Source organism: Siphateles boraxobius, unplaced genomic scaffold (assembly GCF_051911475.1).
Source record: "Siphateles boraxobius isolate OS27281-9 unplaced genomic scaffold, OSU_SipBor_1 26, whole genome shotgun sequence".
Taxonomy (NCBI): Eukaryota; Metazoa; Chordata; class Actinopteri; order Cypriniformes; family Leuciscidae; genus Siphateles; species Siphateles boraxobius.
In genome coordinates, this window is record NW_027508876.1 from 25,305,042 (window position 1) to 25,323,830 (window position 18,789).

At 38.6% G+C, this 18,789-nt stretch overlaps 1 protein-coding gene and 1 long non-coding RNA gene across 6 annotated transcripts in view; one reads left to right on the forward strand and one right to left on the reverse strand.

The window, feature by feature from the left end:
- The window catches only part of LOC143752116 (uncharacterized), a 33,678-nt gene that overhangs the window by 2,892 nt on the left and 11,997 nt on the right, over positions 1–18,789 (forward strand). For all 3 annotated transcript variants that reach the window (XR_013207330.1, XR_013207328.1, XR_013207329.1), the window contains exons 3-5: positions 4,785–4,935; positions 6,405–6,474; positions 13,899–13,995. This is a non-coding gene — a long non-coding RNA (uncharacterized LOC143752116). The remainder of the gene's footprint in view (positions 1–4,784; positions 4,936–6,404; positions 6,475–13,898; positions 13,996–18,789) is intronic.
- On the reverse strand, positions 2,604–6,823 carry dtx3la (deltex E3 ubiquitin ligase 3L a). Of its 3 annotated transcripts, none has more exons than XM_077245132.1 (5): positions 6,671–6,823; positions 6,438–6,581; positions 5,377–5,537; positions 4,778–4,989; positions 2,604–4,150 (listed from the first exon to the last, which is right to left on the reverse strand). In XM_077245132.1, exons 2-5 carry the CDS (start codon positions 6,517–6,519, stop codon positions 4,081–4,083), a joined length of 525 nt encoding a protein of 174 aa, XP_077101247.1. In that variant the 5' UTR covers positions 6,520–6,581; positions 6,671–6,823; the 3' UTR covers positions 2,604–4,080. The 3 variants fall into 3 exon arrangements, with proteins under 3 accessions (XP_077101247.1, XP_077101248.1, XP_077101249.1); XM_077245133.1 differs by having other exon boundaries at positions 6,438–6,557; positions 6,671–6,774; XM_077245134.1 differs by having other exon boundaries at positions 6,694–6,752.

Consider the following 18,789-nt stretch of genomic DNA (forward strand, 5'->3'; position numbering starts at 1 on the left):
GAGATAAGAAATTAGAATATCTGGTGAGACATGATGAGTCGAGAGCAGGTGAGTCGAGACAAGATGAGATGAGAGCAGGTGAGAATAGAAATTAGATGAGAGCTAGTGAATTGAGACGAGTCGAGAGCAGGTGAGACTAGATGAGAGCAGGTGAGACGAGATGAAAAGAGATGAGACGAGAGCAGGTAAGACTATATGAGAGCAGGTGAGATAAGAGATGAGACAAGAACAGGTGAGACGAAATGAGATGAGTTGAGCAGGTGAGGTAAGAGATGAAATGAGATGAGACGAAATGAGATGAGTTGAGCAGGTGAGGTAAGAGATGAAATGAGACGAGACGAAATGTGATGAGTTGAGCAGGTGAGGTAAGAAATTAGATGAGACGAGAGCAGGTAAGATAATAAATGAGATGAGACTGGACGAAACGAGAGCTGGTGAGGTAAGAAATGAGACGAGACAAAATGAGACAAGAAATTAAATGAGATGAGAGCAGGTGAGATAAGAAATGAGAGAAGATGAGACAAGAGGAGTTGAGATAAGAAATGAGATGAGACTAGAACAGGTGAGATGAGACAAGAAGACAGAAGAAGATTAGAGATGTGAAAAGAGAATAAAGAGGAGATGAGATTAAACAAAAGGAGAGAAGAGGAGGTGAGATAAAATTAGATGAGAAGAGACAGGATTGAATCAGAGCAAAGAAACTGAAAAGGGAGGATGAAAAAAGGAGAGAAGAGGTGAAGAGAGACAATTAGAGAGAACAGAGGAGAAGAGTTGAGGCTAAATGAGAACAGAACACAAAAAGGAGGAGACAGAATGAGATGTGGAGAAAGGAGACAAGATTCAATGGAATGAGATGAGAGGATAGGAAATGAAATGAAAGAGGATAAAAAGAGCTGAGAAATTAGATGAAAAGAAAGGATAGGATAGGAAATGAAATGAAATAAGGCATGAAGAGACAAAAGCAGAACAGTGGAGAGGATTTGAGATAAGACAACAGCAGATGAGACAAAATGAGACAAGAAAAAAGGAGATGAGAAAAGAAGAGAACAGATAAAAGGAGATGAGACTGAACAAGACAAGAACATATGTAGTGGAGATAAGATAATGAGATGAAATGAGACAAGACGATAATAAGATAAAGAAAACAGAACAGAGGAGACAAGATAAGATGAGAGTATTGAGCAAAGGAGACAAAACGAGGAACTAGATTGTAAGCACTAATTATTTTTGGACGAGAAGAGAAAATGAGGTTAGGCAAAATGAGGAGAGCAGATCTCAAAAAGAGCTCAAAACAAAACGAAATGAGACGAGATGAGACAAAACGAAATGAGATGCGGGGAGATAAGATAACAAGAGCAGAGAAAGGCAAATGAGAGGAGAGCAGTAGAGATGAGATTAGATGAAAAGAGAGTAAATTAAAATCAGAACAGAGGAAACAAAATGAGGAATTAGGTAGTGATTACTAGTTTTTCTTGAGAAGAGGAGAGCAACTAGTTAGACAAGGAAGAATTGACTTTGGAGTGCACTGTTGTTATTGGAGAGGATTCCCTGCGTTCACATCCATCTTCACTGTCCGTGACTCTGCCTTTTAATTAACAACTTTAGAATCTGCTTTGTCTTCTAAAAGAGGATGAAGTCTAATTGTGCTCCAAATTAAACAGCCTAATGAAAACACACCCTCAGCTCATTCATCACAATGCCGGTGCACAGACCAACACTCAGCCCCCCAGTGGGGAATACATAGCAAAACACCACAAACACTCATCTCATGGGAAGGACGACAATGATTTCTAATGGCAATTTGAACTTTGTTTTGCATAACGAGGAGGAGAGGAAGGAGTCATTACTAACAAATGATTTCAATTCGGGCTTTTTACACTGCTCTTAACCCCGGGTTATCATCGTTCTAATCCCCACTTTTAGGAATGTTTCACACTTGTAATTTAGATAAACCCTGGTCTGCTTTTGCGCTATTAACCCCAAACTTAACCCTGGGTTATCATCGTTCTAAACCCCACTTTTATGCCAGGTAAAGGAATGTTTCACACTTGTAATTTAGATTCAGGATCAGCACCACTTTTTACCCGCGGTTATTACCCTGCTCACGCTTAACCCCGGGTTATCATTGTTCTAAACACAACTTTTAACCCCGGGTTAAGGAACGTTTCACACTTGTAATTTAAGAAGCTGGGTTAGCACTGCTTTTTACCTGGGGTTATAAAACCTCCTCTGTTTTTGCACTGTTAACCCCACGCTTAACCCCGGGTTATCATCATTCTAAACCCCACTTTTAACCCTGGTAAAGGAACATTTCAATTCCTTCACAACTTGTAATTTAGAAGTGGGGTTAACATCTCTTTTTACTCAGGGTTATAACCCTGCTCCGCTTTTGCGCTGTTAACCCCGCATAACGGTTCCAATCGTTTACAGTGTCAAACTTTGCAGCGTAAGAATGTTATGACTAGATTGCTTAGCAGGCAACAGCCAATCACATCCCTTATATTCACACTTTGTATAGTCACAGAAAAAACGTGCTTTGTATAAACTGTAGGCTATGTTTCAGCATTTAAGGGTAAAAATGTCGGTCACAGAAAATGCGACAATTGGAGTAAAGAGACTGTTTAATTTCTTCCTTAATTGTTTGTAAAGTCCATTTAGTATAAACTTAATAGTACAGTTGACAATATATAAAACGAGGAAGCACAATGCAAGAGCCTTTATGTGAACAGGTTGCATGCTGTGTTAATCCAACCATTGACACTGACACCAGAAATATTCAAACGTTAACCCAGGGTTTAAGAATGTAGGCGACTGTGCGAAACGGCAGCTTATGAATATGATTAATTGGTAACCCCTGGTAAATTGTGAGTACTGTGAAACTTGAAGCAAGATAAGCCAGGATTCCATTTACCTAGGGTTTAGCATGGCTCAGGGTTAACTATTTCAAGTGGGAAAAGATATAGAAAGATTTTGGTCATAATTTAAGGGCAGGTTTAGTCTTAAGCAGGTTTGTGACACATTCAGACAGAGCCTGGCTTCTTCAGGTCGTGAACAGAGAGAGAGGGGGATGTGACGGAGGAGGGGAGAGCAGCGCAGATTGAAGGAGGATGGGGCAGGAACAGATTTGATAGCTGTCAGAGTCGTGGTGGAAGCTGACAGTCGGGACGGATGACTCCTGGCGGAGCGTCCACGAGAAAGTGGTTTAAGAACGCCCCTGGAGATGACGGAGCCCTCTCTAATGGGGCCTGCCAATCCGATTACTCTTTATTGTGAGTATAAAGCCTGGTGTGTAATTCAGTTTGAGGAGAACAGAGGGCCACCGTCAGCCTGGGAAAGTTCACACTCGGCAATGTGAAGACACATTTGAGGCACGGAGGAAATATTGCAGAGGATGTGTCTTCACCTCACTACCTTTCAAATTTTAATGTTGAACTTTTTTAATTTATACTAAATTATAATCAATATTTGAGTCCAAATAATTTAAAGATACATGTGAATATGAGTCTGTTGTGATTGTTAACTGAAACTAGAACTTGAAGTACTAAAATTACATAACAAGAAATAAATTATAAATTAAAGCTAAATAGAAATAAAAATGACAAAAGCAAATAAAATGACAAAAAGTTAACTAAAATAAAAGTAAACGCTAATTCAAAATATTAATAATAGTATATAAATAAAATAAAATGGATATGAACAAGAAAAATGTGACAACATTTACTGATTATTTAAAGAAATCCATAAAGGGGTTTTCATTATTTAAAAACACTTTAGGTGAATAAGCAATAGCTAGCAGTGTATACAATACTGTCTTCATGTTAGAACTCTGTTTTATAGAAAATACACAAGTCGCCAGCGTGCCTGTATGCAATTCTGTTTCTGGCTTCGCATATAAAGGTCCTCATGAACTATGTCAAATTGAACAGCCATGATAATGTTCTGTTGATTTGGCTGTTAACTCCATGTAATCATGCCATGTCCATATCCATATCCATATCCATATCCATATATCCTCGTCATGAAGATCAGGGTCATGATGAGGTTGGAAATGTTGTTGTAGTCATAGTAATCCATTTCCTCTCATTTGATCCCTTTTACCTTGAGACTTTTCCTCACTGATTTCAAATAATTTGGATCTGGATAGCCCAAGCTGAGACAAAAGGAGAGAGAATGTTACCAAATCAACATTAAAGATGAATAACACAGAAAACATAAAAGAAATAAAATCTTACAAAATATATGTTATCCTAAGATGTTAATTAAATGTTTAACATAAGGATTTCCTTATGGTTTTAAAGACAATATATGATAATTTTTTTTTTATAAAGATAAATAAGTAAAATAAAGATACAATTTTGAATAAAAACAATAGAATTTTTTTATACTACAATACAATATTATATTTTTAATAAATAAATAAATGTCTTTTCTATATATAATGCATTTATTATTTATATTATTATGGTTTTCATTTTTCTAATAGCTTCTAAAGACAAAATTAACTTAAGAAAAACTAACTATAACAAAAACACTTAACAGAAAATAAATAAAAAAACTGAAAATAAAAAAATTTGAATTGAATTGAAAATATTTCTTTTCAGGCTTAAAAATAGTGGATAGGGGAAAAGGACAGTGCAAATGAATAGAAAGTAAATTTAAATAAATAAATAAAATGTTGGTTTGTTTAGTGAAGTAAGAATATGTATATTTGAACTCTGCAATTATGAAGAACTGTGGTGAACACTGATCTATTATTTGACTGATCATTATTATATACCTTCCAGGTCCCCCGCTGTCCAGAGTCTTGAGGGGTATATCTGCAGGCGTCACGCAGTATTCACCACTGGGATTGGCCGCCACAGTGAACAGCAGCTGGTGTTCGAAGGCCTGCATTAGTAGCGATAGGATCTTGGTCCCTGTGGTGTTCTGAGGCAGGTAGGCCACAGTTACATTCCCCCTGTACTTTTGTCCCGGGTCCGGATGCGTATCCTGCAAGGCGAGTTGCTAAAGTTGATCACTTGCATACAAAAACAACTGACATCATCTGATTAAAAAAAACAACAACAACAACTGCTGGACACTATATGAAAGTTCAAGCATAGCGTTTTATAAACACTTCAGGCATTAGTGTCTATATATCATAACAGGGGATTTCAGTTCTGTAGTTATGAGCACACATCCGTCAGTGTCTGCATGTGCTCTGTGTAAATGTATGAGAAACAGGCTGGACAGGATTCCACAGAGCAGAGAGACAGATAGCTGAGATGTTTTAGAGTTCTCAGTGTCACACTGAAAGGTGTGTCAATTGGCCTTGTTATTTAAACACTGTCAGAGAGATACTGTAAAAAAAAAAAAAAGAACTCATCATGAGCTCACCAACTGGATTCCATCATCAAAACTAAAGGTGATTTGAATGGTGTCACAGTCAGGATGTCCCGGCAAACTCCGTCTTTTGATGTTACAATTCATCTTCCCTCCATCTGGCTGGTTTCCTTGTTTTATCAGATTATTCTTTTTTTGATTGTTCGATCCTTGAGCTTCCGTTTGAAATGTCAAAATATAAAAGACGCATTAATGGTGTTGCATTAGAATACAAATGGCATCTGCAAACAAATACTGCATGAGCTTTTCTCAGAACTAAATTGACTTTCCTGAGCTACTTTTAGCTATATGTCAGGTGTCATAGCTATATATCCAGGTATTACTAGTTTATTACGATAACTACTGAATAAGCAGGTTGCGCTAATGTTTCACGAAATTTTTTTTGAACAATATATCGATCTTTTTTTATCATTTGAAACCTATAAAAAATTAATATTTCGTGCAATAATTTGAAAAGTGAGCTAATGTATAAGGTCCCATTAACATTAGTTAATGCATTAACTAACATTAAGAAATAAGCAATTCATTTGTTACAGTATTTATTAATCTTTGTTAATGTTAGTTAATACAAATAGAACAGTTCATTGTTACTTCATTTTAGTTTAGGTCCATTAAATAATATGGTAATTTTAGTAATATATTATCTGTTAATTGTTAGTTTATATATTAACTAATGTAGTTTTCTAATGTTAACAAATGAAGGTAGCACTTTGTTTTACAGTCCTGTTTCGAATGAACATACTATGTACTTATTGTAGTAATGACACTAACTAGGTACTAACCCTGAACCTACCCCTAAACCTTAACTTGACCCATGTAGTTACCTTACACTACTCTACTTTTGTGGTAAGAACACTGTAAGTACATTGAAAGTGCACGTACTGTAAAATGAAATGTTACCCAAATGAAACCTTATTGTAAAGTGTTACTGATATTTAATTATCTAATGCAATAGCATTCATACATTCTTAAAAGTGGAAAAACGTCTAGATATTTATTTTTGGGTAATATATGTCTTTCAGTGTCATGAACTGTACGTCGGGTCTGAAACTCACCTGTCTCACCCAGCGGTGGAGGACCTTTGCCATTCAGGTATCTGGTGCAATGCATCTTATCCTTGCTCTGTGAAGCGCCCATGATCAGCTCGGAGTTAAATAAACAATAATTGTATAGGTCTGCGGGTCATTGAAAAGAATAAGCTATAAGAATAAGATCACAGAGGTTTTGAATCAGTACAGTTTATATCAAATCATTATCACATTCATATTTAATCTTTTAATGCACTTACCTGATATCTTTTAGGCTGCTCACCTGCTTCTCTCTTTCTTTCGGGTGAACTGCTCAGCTACACTCAGAGTTGAATCTTTGTCATAGCTCACAGATTGCACACAAATAAATAAGGAAGAGAAGGTAGGTGCAGTTAAACCTGTTCTGGATGAGACTGCTGGTTGAGAACGGGGGGGGGGGGGGGGGGGGGGGGGGTTAAGGATTTCGGCAGACGAGAAAGACAAGTTGTTTTGATGTATTTGTTTGCTTGAGGATTCTAAATGTTTCAACAAACTTTTAATGCGATTTGTGTGTGCGTGTGTGTGAAAATAATGATGGATTGTTTAATCTGGTTTGTCGAAATAACTTCCCTTGCAGTGACATGTTTAGCTGTCACTCACATTACAACCATCCAATCAATTCCCGATGGACAAAATCAATTCCTGCCCTACATTTTTTCTTGTTCGAGAAGCCATTTCATAGAGATATAAAGCTTGTTTCCACCACAGAATAAAAAATAAAAAAGTTAATTGCGACTTTTTATCTCACAATTCTGAGGAACAAAGTCTTTTTTACTTAGAATTGGACTTTATAACTTGCATTTGCGAGGTTGATATCTCACAATTCTGAGAAAAGATGTCAGAATTGTGAGTTATAAACTCGCAATTGCGTGTTATGAAGTCAGAATTGTGAGATATAAACTCGCAATTGCGTGTTATAAAGTCAGAATTGCGAGATATAAACTCTCAATTGCTAGAAATAAAGTCAGAATCTTCTCGCAATAGCACATTTATGTCTCGCAATTGTGAGTTTATAGCACGCAATTGTGAGTTTATACAGTATCTCGCAATTCTGACTTTTTATCTTTTTATAATTTATATCTTATATAATTCTGAGGATTAAAGTCAAAATTGCAAGATGTAAACTCTCAATTGTGAGATAAAAAAGTCGCATTTATCTTTTAAAAGGTTTTATTCTGTGGCGGAAACAAGCTTCCATTGGTATACGTCACAATAGGGAAGAAAAGAATATCACTACTTCCATTTCATGCCAACTTTAATCTTTCTCACCAATCTAGGGAGTTGATTCTTGCGTTCATAGCTCAAACTATCTAATAAATCTAATTATTTTTGCAATACTCCAGAGGATTCTGTAACGTCCCAAACACAATGTTTGTCTCATGAGGATTCAGAGGCCACATATTTGACTCAGTCTCACAAGTTTCTAGAGATTTATTCCTTATCATTCACTGAGGGGGGTTTCCAACTCTATAAAGTATTATGTAATAAAGGAAGGATAAAACAACATGTAGTCTACCTCTCCAGAAGCGTGGAGAGAAATATCACTCAGACAGCATATGAATCCGCGGATCCACTGTGGAAGCTAGGAGTGAGATGAGACCAAAGACTCCAGGCTGAGAAGAGATTGAGAATCCCTGCTTTCAGCAGACAATAAATCCAGAGATGTGTGCAGAGAGAATGACTTACTGATCTGCAGACTGGACGGAAGTTTGGTGTCATTGTGTGTTTTTTTTTTTGTGTTTTTTTTGTGAGGCGAAACTAGCGGAGTTTTTATGACATTTTTTTCTGTTCGTCTGTTAATTCTGTCTTTTCTGCCTCTTTGTCACAAGCCTGCGTGAGTGTGCGCACACAAAATTCCCTACTTTTTCATTCTCCTCTCATATACATATTGATTACAAATGCTCAATTCAGCCATGATTATTATTTATTTTTTGAGGAGCATTATAGGGTCTTGATGGCTTGATTAGAAGTGCAAGGAGCTAATCAACCAGATCATTCAAATACACACACAGAGGAGAGAGAAGCTGCTGATTAATGATATTGATAATCACATGCTTTTTTTAAAGTAGAGACTCTTATATGTAATGCCATCTTATAGGCCACCAAATCTCCACCAGTTTGCAATTTGAAAGACTTTAACAGAATAGCAAATAGATAATAGAAGTTTTGAAGTTACAGTAGCAAAAATATATGTAAACATATCCTTTTTTTTCAAATAAATATAATCAAATAAATATCTGATCATCCTCCAAAACACGGTCGCTATTTACATCCCATGTTGTCTGTAAACTCTTGCGTACCAAGGCAATGACTTGCGCATTTTTAATACATTTATATACCATATCCATACCGGCCAGGCTGGATTGGCATGGAATGAAACATTTAAGTAAAGAGAACGGTTTGGCCCGACAGAGAAAACGTGGCCTTTGCATTTACAATTAAACGTGCCATTTTTGCAACTTTTAAGATTACAATTTAAACGTATAAGGGTATCTGTTAAAGGGTATCTTTTTTATTTTATTTAATATTACTCAAGGTATTTAAAGTATTTGTTGCTAAACTTAACGGTAACACTTTAGAATACTACACAGGAACAAATGAGTAACGCACTATAAGCATTCTAGTAACTACTAACTAACAAGAAACTCTGATTAACAAATTAGTAAGTAATAGCGCTCAGTTGAATGTGGTAGTTCACTATTAGCTAATCAATAACTACTATTTTTCATACTTCCCAGAGGACTAAGAACCACTGTATACAGGTTCATAATTAATGTGAATAATGCACTCAATTCGGTTGCACTCAATTTTACTGTGCATGCACTTTTGTGTACCTACGGTGTACTTACTTAAAAGGGTTAGTACTTGGTTTTTACCCAGTTATTGAAATTACTATAATAAGTACACTGTATGTATGGGGAACAGAACTGTAAAATAAAGTGATACCATTATTAAAGTGAACATAATAGCAGTGCTGGGTAGAAACTGATTACATGTAATCTGGATTACATAATCAGATTCCAAATATGAAGTACTTGTAAAAGATTATATTACATTTTAAAATACTCGTAATCAAACTATAGCTACTTTTTTATTGATTGTTGCATGTTACTCTCACAATTGCAGTGAATTATTCAATTCATTAATTATACCTACAATCTTTTTTATTTATTTTTTCCTTTCTAAAAAAAAAGACTTTTATACGTTCAGAAGGTCTTTAGGGTTTGTGGAATTGCACACACTAGTCATGAGCCGATCACTGAAAACTGAGAGCCACACATCATTTGAACACTTTTAAGAAGAGTTTTCTCAACATTTCAACGCTGCATTTCTAATCAACTCCTGACAAACACATTAATTATCATTTGAATTATTATCACTCAGTAAGTCTTTTAAAGCAAGGCTTTTGTCTTCCAAACACATTCAAATGTACAAATTCATGTCATTTCATATTTAAATGCAATGTAGGAATTCCCCAACTGTTTTGTCAGCTCTACCTTTGTCACGATTAGCCACGCACTTCCTGGGTTTACTTGGACTACATTTCCCATCATACACCTCCCTGGACTGATTACACCAAACACCATACATCTGCACTGCACTGATTGCACACACACCTGCACTTCATATACACACACATAAAAGCCACTTCCACACACCACTTCTCTGCGAAGTCTTGATCTGCCCCGGCAATCATTTCTGAGCGTTATCTTCCCGAGTTTGATTTCTGTGTTTGACCTGTGGATTGTTTATCGTTGCTGACCCTTCTCTGCTTGCCCTGACCCTGGACCTGCCTCGACCCTTTGCCTGTCTACCTGGTTTGTCTCAGCCTTGCCTTCTCTGTTCTGTTTGCCACTGTTTGACCCTGCCTGTTTTGACCATTCTAATAAATGCTGCAAATGGATCCCCTTGCGTCTGCGCCATCATTACAACCTCTTTGACTTAATATATTTATTTGAAGTACCACCTGCGATTTATAGTTAATCCAATTCAATAATACAATTAAGTCCAATAATAGAATCAAGTTTATGGTTCTCCGATGTCTGTAAATAGTCACTCGACAGGATTATCCTGTTCAAATCAATGTGATAAGCGAGTTAGGTCAAAAGTAATCAAATAGTAACGTAATCCATTACATTACACATTTAAGGTAATATAATTAGACTAACTAAATTTTTTGTCATGGAATTTGGAACCAGTAACCGACTGCAATTTGTAAGTAGCTCAGCTCTGCCTAATGATTCAAGTATTGCCAAATCCTTCGGAAGGAATTACTAATTATTTGGATCAGTAGTTTAAAGTGAAAAGCATGATAACTTCATAATATTGACTTAAGTCATTGTAAGCTTTTGAGGTTTTTGTAAGATTTTTGAAAGTAATGACTCCTTTTAAAGGTATTGTCACCATTAGGCTTCTGTTTGACTTTCAGTTTGTTTTGTTTTGCCACGTGTATTCCCCAGTCTGAATTTCCCGCCACCAATCTGTATCCATGGACACTGATCACTGATCACCTCCATCACAGCTGCCTGTCATTTTGTAATCATCTTCACTGTGTATTTAAGTTCCTGCCTGTTTTCACTTCGTGGTCCGGTATTGTTTGTGTTTACACGGTGTTACACCCCTCTGCCTGTTTCCTGTCTGTGGATTAAAGTACGTTTTTGGATTCTATCTTCTGCCTACGTCTTCCCTGAACCACCCTTGTGACAGAATACCGGACCTAAACATGGATAATATTGACTTTATTCAACTCGCTCAAAAGAGCAAAAACGTTTTGTCTTTCACCCGGGATTTTTTTCCCCTTGCAGTCACCAGCCCCCTCGACAACGAAACCCTGAAAACCCTGTTCTGGATCGGGGCCAACTTCCATCAACACATCGACCTCCCAGACACCTCTAACCTGAACTGGATGGAGGCTGTCGTCAGGTGTCTGGAGAGCGTCGAGCCCAGATCCAGCACACAGCCAGACCCAGAGCCCGGATTACCACCCTCGACCTCGGAGAACTCGTGCGTGCCCCCCGCAGACGGAGAGCTACCACCCGCCGTGACGCGTCAGCCAGAGCCCGAACCGAAGAAGACAGAGCTGACCCTCGCCCCGGAGGAGGAGCTCCAACAGGAGTCTGACCAGGGGTGTGAGCCCACGACATCTGCGGACGAGGGGACCCAATCCACGGATCATGAGAACTGGCTGAAAGATTCTTCTGAGGAACTACCGTTTCCCACCCTGTCCCACCCGTCATCTACATCATCGTTGTCTTCAGACCTCTCCAGTGACTGCATCCGCCCTGTCATCAACCTGTCAAGTCCCACCATCTCACCTCAAGGCTCAGCCAGTCCTCCAGCCCCGCCGCTGCTTGATGTTCGCTGCCCTACATCGTCTCTGGGGAGGCTCCCGGATGTCGAGACGCAGGTCAGCTCACCATCCTCAGCACTCGGGCGTGAGGATCTCGTGGCTCTGCCTCCAGCCTCAGTCCTCTGCACTCCATCTCGGCCTGTCGACCTGCCGGCTCCGTCTTGGCTCCTCCCACCTACGCCTCCACCAGAGACCCTCGAACCATCGGCTGCAGCGGGTTCCCTCGTCCTGCCGGCTCCCCCTTGGTCAGTCTTCACTCCGCCTTCGCCACGGACTTACGGTCAGTCCGCTACGCTCCATCCCTCCACCCTTTCGGCTACAGCGGGCTCCTCCTTCCCCTCGGCGTCACCTCTGTCCTCCCTCCCTCCACCTTCGCCTCTGCTCTCGGGTACTCTGGCTCCATCTCCAGCACTCGTCGCCGCGATGTCGCCTGGGTCTCCAAGTCCAGCGACGTCGTTGGAGTCCACCGGCTCTCCGTCTGCGCCGATGGATCCTGCCGCAGAGTCTCCGCCGATCATCCCCCAGCTACCGTCAGCCTCAGTTCCACCTGGTCTCTTCCCTCCGTCTACTCTGCCGTGGGCTGTCGGTACTGGATGGCTCTGGGTCTGCGCCACCAGGCCATCTACATCTATGCCATCAGGGAATCGTCGTCTTCCCCTCACCATCCTGCCACTCCAGCCTCTCTTATGCACTTCGTCTTCATCTCGTCCACCACCTGAACCTCCTCTGATCCCCCCTCCGTCATCTGGGAGGGGGGCGTTATGTCACCATTAGGCTTCTGTTTGACTTTCAGTTTGTTTTGTTTTGCCACGTGTGTTCCCCAGTCTGAGTTTCCCGCCACCAATCTGTATCCATGGACACTGATCACCTCCCTCACAGCTGCCTGTCATTTTGTAATCATCTTCACTGTGTATTTAAGTTCCTGCCTGTCTTCACTTCGTGGTCCGGTATTGTTTGTGTTTACACGCTGTTACACCCGTCTGCCTGTTTCCTGTCTGTGGATTAAATTACGTTTTTGGATTCTATCTTCTGCCTACGTCTTCCCTGAACCACCCTCGTGACAGATATTACTATTTGGATCAGTATTCTAAAGTGAAGATCATGGTAACCCACTAGTAATGGCTCAAGTGTCACCGTATCCATCGGAATGAATTACTATCCAAAACCTTACAAAAACCTCACAAGCTTCAGTCAATATTAGAGAGATATCACTGTTAGTTAATAGTAGTTACTAGAGTGTTAAAAATGTGTTACTTATTTTTTCCTGTGTAGTTATACATCAATGATGGAACAGTATTCTAAAGTGTTACCAACTAAACATTTTTCCATAGTAGGCGTTGAGTTTGATGAGACCACTTATTTAAGCTAGTATAAAATGGTACACACTTCCTCTGGGCGGCATGGCAGCGTTACAGTCAGAGTGTTTTTCGATGTTGCATATAGTGAGGAGAGAGAGGCATATCTGTACCGCGCTCCTCTGGAGCGTGCCGGAACATTCCTCACAGATTTGGGCGTCAGCTTCTTTCTCTTAAATCCCTGGGAGTGCTGCGTTTCCATGGTGATCGAAAGTTATATGAGCCATCTTTATTCATCACTGTGGCCCAGAGGGCTGGAGGAGAAGCACTGACGATAGAGAGAGATAAAGAAGAGGAAAAAGAGGAAGACAAAGATAATCTCCTGTTGGTTTGCGTCTGTCTGGTGATGAGCTGACGCACCTTTCTATATAAAAAATCTCAACTGTGAAAGCAAAGATCAGCTTCAAGACTCTAACATCGTGTCTACACTGCAAGTGATGCAACAAAAACATTTGTGGATTATAAAGGGTGTGTATGTGTGCCGCCCAAAGTATTAATTACTCCCATTGATCCCTGCAGCATACGACACATTAAAAATACACAAGGTTCTCAATGGAGACAGTCATTCACGCAAACAAACAATGAACACTCAGTGCTGTACTAGTTTCATTACCCATCATGCCCACTGGCTCTGAGCCCCTAATCTGTCTGTGTCCTGTCTGAAGTCGTCTGCTCTATTAATAGTCAAATGCAACAGAACGGCAGAAACTACATTTTGAGTCTGTCTTGTCTTTCTCTCTCTAGTCGCATGGCCTGAGAGCAGATGTCCCAGGATCTGAAGAGGGCAACGCTTCTGACATCATCTGATTGATATCTCAAATCATGCAACATTTGAGGAGAGGTGTGCTATTACTTGTCTAACTGACGGAAGTTATGATTTCCATTTAGCTGACTATAAAACTGGTGAAAATTTAGTGTAACCTGCCCTGAGTCTGTGTTTGTCGATGTTGTCATATGGACTTATTTTATATGAAGTTATTTTCTGTGCCGTTTCTTCCTGTGTTTCATGTTTGCCTTGTTGGTCTCCAAAGTAACCCTCATTAGTTTTCCTATTAACTTATCATCTACACATGTTTCTCATTAGCCCTTGTGTTCCCTGTGTATTTATACCCCTGTGTTTCAGTTGTCTTTTGTCGGTCGTTGTTCTTGCATGTCTCTGTTGCGTTCATGGTTGCCCCTGTCCAGATTATGCCTCTTTTTCCCGTTTGGATCATGTTTCTGTCTCTGTTTTTTTTTTTTATATATAAACTGTTGCTGCATTTGATTCTAACCTCTCCTCATCCCTGTTAAAATGTAAGATTTAAACATAGATTTACATTGAAAGAGGAACCAAAGCTGTACACTATATCTGGAGATCAGTGTTCCTTTAGTATCGAGATACTGTTATAGATTTGAGTTGTTTATATATACTGTATATATTAATCTATCTTTTTTGTTGAAGTAGATTATGTCCCCAGGAACCATCTTCAAATCTTGAGAAAATCTCTGGGGCCAATCAATGGCTTCAAGTGAAACTGACATGAGATCAGATAAAGATTAATATTTTGGGGAAGTGAACTTACTTTTTCTTTTTTAGCAATTGACAAGAGATGCACAGCAAGAGACGAGGACCTAAGAGCAGGCTATCCCAAACTAGTGTGTTTGTATCTACAGTTCAGATAAAACGAGAGAGAGACGACAGAGAAAGTTCTTGCAGGGCTAGATAAACTCAATTTGTTTCCTATTGACCAAGTTGAGACCCTTTGCTTAACATCAAGTGGTCAGATCGAGTTGCCTATACCATTGTGAACTATTTGAGGGGACAGCCATTGGTAGTGGTATCTGAAATCTTGGACATTATCCAGTGTTCTCATTCTATCCCGTACTGCACTTCAATAATGAGTGTACAACCATTGTACACTCAACGGCTAGCCGCTATTGAGAACGCCAATTCACTGTGAGTATTCCGTATACATGGCATCCGCAGCATTTCCGGTGAACTCACTGTCCGAATTTCACTTGTTTTCATTTACTCATTAAAGGGATAGTTCACCGAACAATGGAAATCCAATCATCGTTCACTCATCCTAAAGTTGTTGCAAACCTGTATGAATTTCTTTCTTCTGCTGAACACAAAAGAAGTTAGAATAAAGCCATTTTTTATGGAGAAAAAAAATTCTATGGAAGTCAATGGGGTCCATCAACTGTTTGGTTACCGACAATCTTCAAAATATCTTCTTTTGTGTTCAGCAGAAAAAAGAAATTGATACGGGTTTTGAACAACTTGAGGGTGCGTAAATGAGGACAGGATTTTCATTTTTGGGAGAGCTGCCCCTTTTACTCACTCAATAGTGAAAGAGGATAGGGGACGATTTCCATTGGTTGCACTGTTTAACCAGAGAAACACTGTTTAAAATAAAGAGAAACAGTATGATTCATTCAATTTAAAAGATTCAACAGAAGATTAACAGTACACTGAAAAAAATAGGAGTAGGATTTACTTGGAAAAAAGCTAAGCAACTTTTTTCACTCAGAAAATGCCAGTAAATTTACAAAGATTTGCCAAGTAAAAACCTAAACATATTTATCAGTAGCTTTAATTAGAAATCTTTAAGTTAAATTTACTTGAAATATGGAATTAAGTTAACTTTACTTAACCTAGTTAAGTTAAAGTAATAAAGAAAATAAGTAATTTTAACTTGGCTAGTAAAAGGTTGATTGATATCGATTTAGTTGAAATTTCCTTTGCCTTTGCATTACATTTCCCTACAACAATAATATTGAATTTTATTAGTCATTTGAAGTAAGTGCTTTACTTAGATCATCGAAGTAATTTATATTACATCATGTCAGATGTTAAGCATCATGTGAATGCAAAGACCTCAATACTTGGTAGACAATACACAATGGCGGTAACATTTGCTGGGTCGTTTTTGTGTTTGAATGTGTCATTTAGAGCAAAAAATTTACTCGAAATGTCACAAAATGGCAAGTTACTAATACTGACAACAAAAATCAATGATAAAACAGTGTAAATACAGCTGGAAACCATTGAAAAATGAACCTCATTAATTATTCAAGGTCCAGTGTATGATGGGAACCCCAGTATCAGAAAAGTTGAGTAATTTTTACTTAATTTTATTGAGTTGATATTTAAACTTTCATTTCTACTCGCTTGTATTAAGTACTGATATGGAATTTATTTCACAATTTACTTTACTTCTTGCCTAAACTAACTTTTTCATGTAAATTACATTGTTGTTTTTTTTTCAGTAGTATTTACTTCACCAAAAAATCATTTTTTACAGTGTAGCCTATGTTATTCTGCATAAAATTCTAAAATCACAAGAGGATTTATTTCTCCTCAATTTTGCTGTCCTACCACAGTCTTTATGACCAGGGCAAAGGATACGTCTGAGGGGAAATACACACATATTAAAACTATGGACTAATCGTCTGAGGTCTGTTATATAAACCGCCACAGTCCATGTATTTTTTATCAACCTTTAAATATAGAGAGGTGGGAGCGTTTTAATACCGGCCGGACAAATAAGGGTCTGACCGCTGTCACGATCAATAAACCTCCTTTGCAGGAAGCTTTAGATTCCCTATTATCCTACTCTATAGTTCTTATACACTAAAGAAGAGCAAGCAAAGATACAAGGCCATTGGGACTCGCAAAGTCAATACTGTTCCCTGTTCACAGGCCTGAGGAGTCATGTAATGATCCATCCTCAGTGACAAATATTGTTCCAGCCCAGTTTTGAGAGATATTTTTGATCTACCCGCAATGTTGTTTGAAACTGGAGACGTTACTTCATTCCCAGTGTCTAACTCTTTGCCCCGTCTATCAGATTGACGAGTCAGATGCTAATGAGAACCACTAAACCAGTTCAGCTATATCAGACGTTTAGGATAGAAAGTGGAATTTGTTAGCAGAAGTAAGGCTTTTGCGGAGATCCGACAGCCTCAACTAGCTGACAAATAATTAGCTATCAGTTGTCCGGCGCCCTACAAGAGGCCGTGAGTGAAATTAAGTAAAAGCGGAGAATAAATGGACAGTGCGTCCTGATAACCGAACATGGAGCGTCTTAACAGACAACCTGACTGCTGCTCTACGCAGACGTGTCTTCAGATAATTCAGCATTCTCCTGTGTGTCTCACGCTAATGAAATGCAAAACATTCCATCCAGAAATGTCACAATTGATTTATCTTCTTCTGTGCCCAGTGACTTTACTTCAATCTTTCCATGGATAAGTGAAGAATGAAGGAAAACCCGTGATGTTATTTGCCCCTGAACAATTGCTCTTCATGTCCTTTTCTATCTGATGATTCAGTAGCTTATGTACTGACACTAAACCTTTTGTTTTCCATATGGACATCATAAAATGATAACTTAATGCAGTTCACTGAGTGAGTCAGATGTTGATTCAGTAACCAGTTTGATTGATTCAGTTCAGTAAGTTTTGCAAGACTGATTTAAACCAGTCATTCGAATTGTTGAATAATTCATTAAAGGAATTGGTTCATAAGTGTCATTTGGTCGTGAATCGGACTTCACTGGTTGCACAAGCAGTTTAGCTGGTTGAACAACTGTGTGGTTTTGATGCACTACAATGAGTCGAAGTTCTGATAACATATGCTACCTATTAGGATGTGCTTCCAACACTGTACTTGCATGGTTTTAAGGGTAGGCTAAAGGTTTAGGGTTAGGGTTTGTTTTAGACTGTTTTGACTGATGACTTTTATTCATCAGATTAATTCATTAGTTTCTGATTACACTCACTCTGTATGTTGATTTACTAAAACAAGCCTGTTCAAAAGAATCATTCATTTTGTCAGTCTGAATACTGGTCTCGCTGTATGTTATAAAATCACTGAAAAAACAATCGGTTCATGTAGGCCTATGTTGTTGATTCACCAAAAAGAACCAGCTCAAGAGTCATTCGTTTCGGGAAAATGGGCTACACTGTCGATTCACTTCAAAGAAGCGGCTCAGAAGAGTCATTTGTTTCGGGATTCAGGCTATAACTGTGTTTTGAAATCACATTCACACCATTCTCTACATTACTCCACTAACAAAGTCCACTTGAAGGAGTGAATGGAGACGAGTGAGTGAATTCTAAGGGCTGCCGCTTTTGCATAGTTTGTCTTTTGTCATTTTCAACTTAGCAAACTGGCAGCTCCAGTAGAAATTAAAATATTTATCTTGAACTCTGTCTGTAAACTAGCCTGTATGAACCTTAATTAAGGTAATAGTTCATTGGATCAAAATTATTTGCACAAAGCGAGTTTATCAATATATAAGCAAAATTTTGTACCAAATGCAATAAGTTTCGGTTAAGGGGTAGGAAATGTGGATATTTTTAGCTTATGATGTTGAAGTGGATGTTGTGTATTGTTTTGTGTATTGTGTGGATGTTGTGTAATGTTAATTGTATTGTGATTGTATGGCGAGAACAAAGACTGATTTTCAGCTAAGGCTGATCAATAAAGTACAACTAACTTAACTAACTAATCAATTTAGTAATCAATTAAAAAGGAATTTATACCTGTATGATATTACGCAGCATCCATTGGACCAGCGATTTGGAAAATGGATGGATGAATGATTCATGAGAGTCATGACCCTCACAGTGCATTATGGGTATTCTA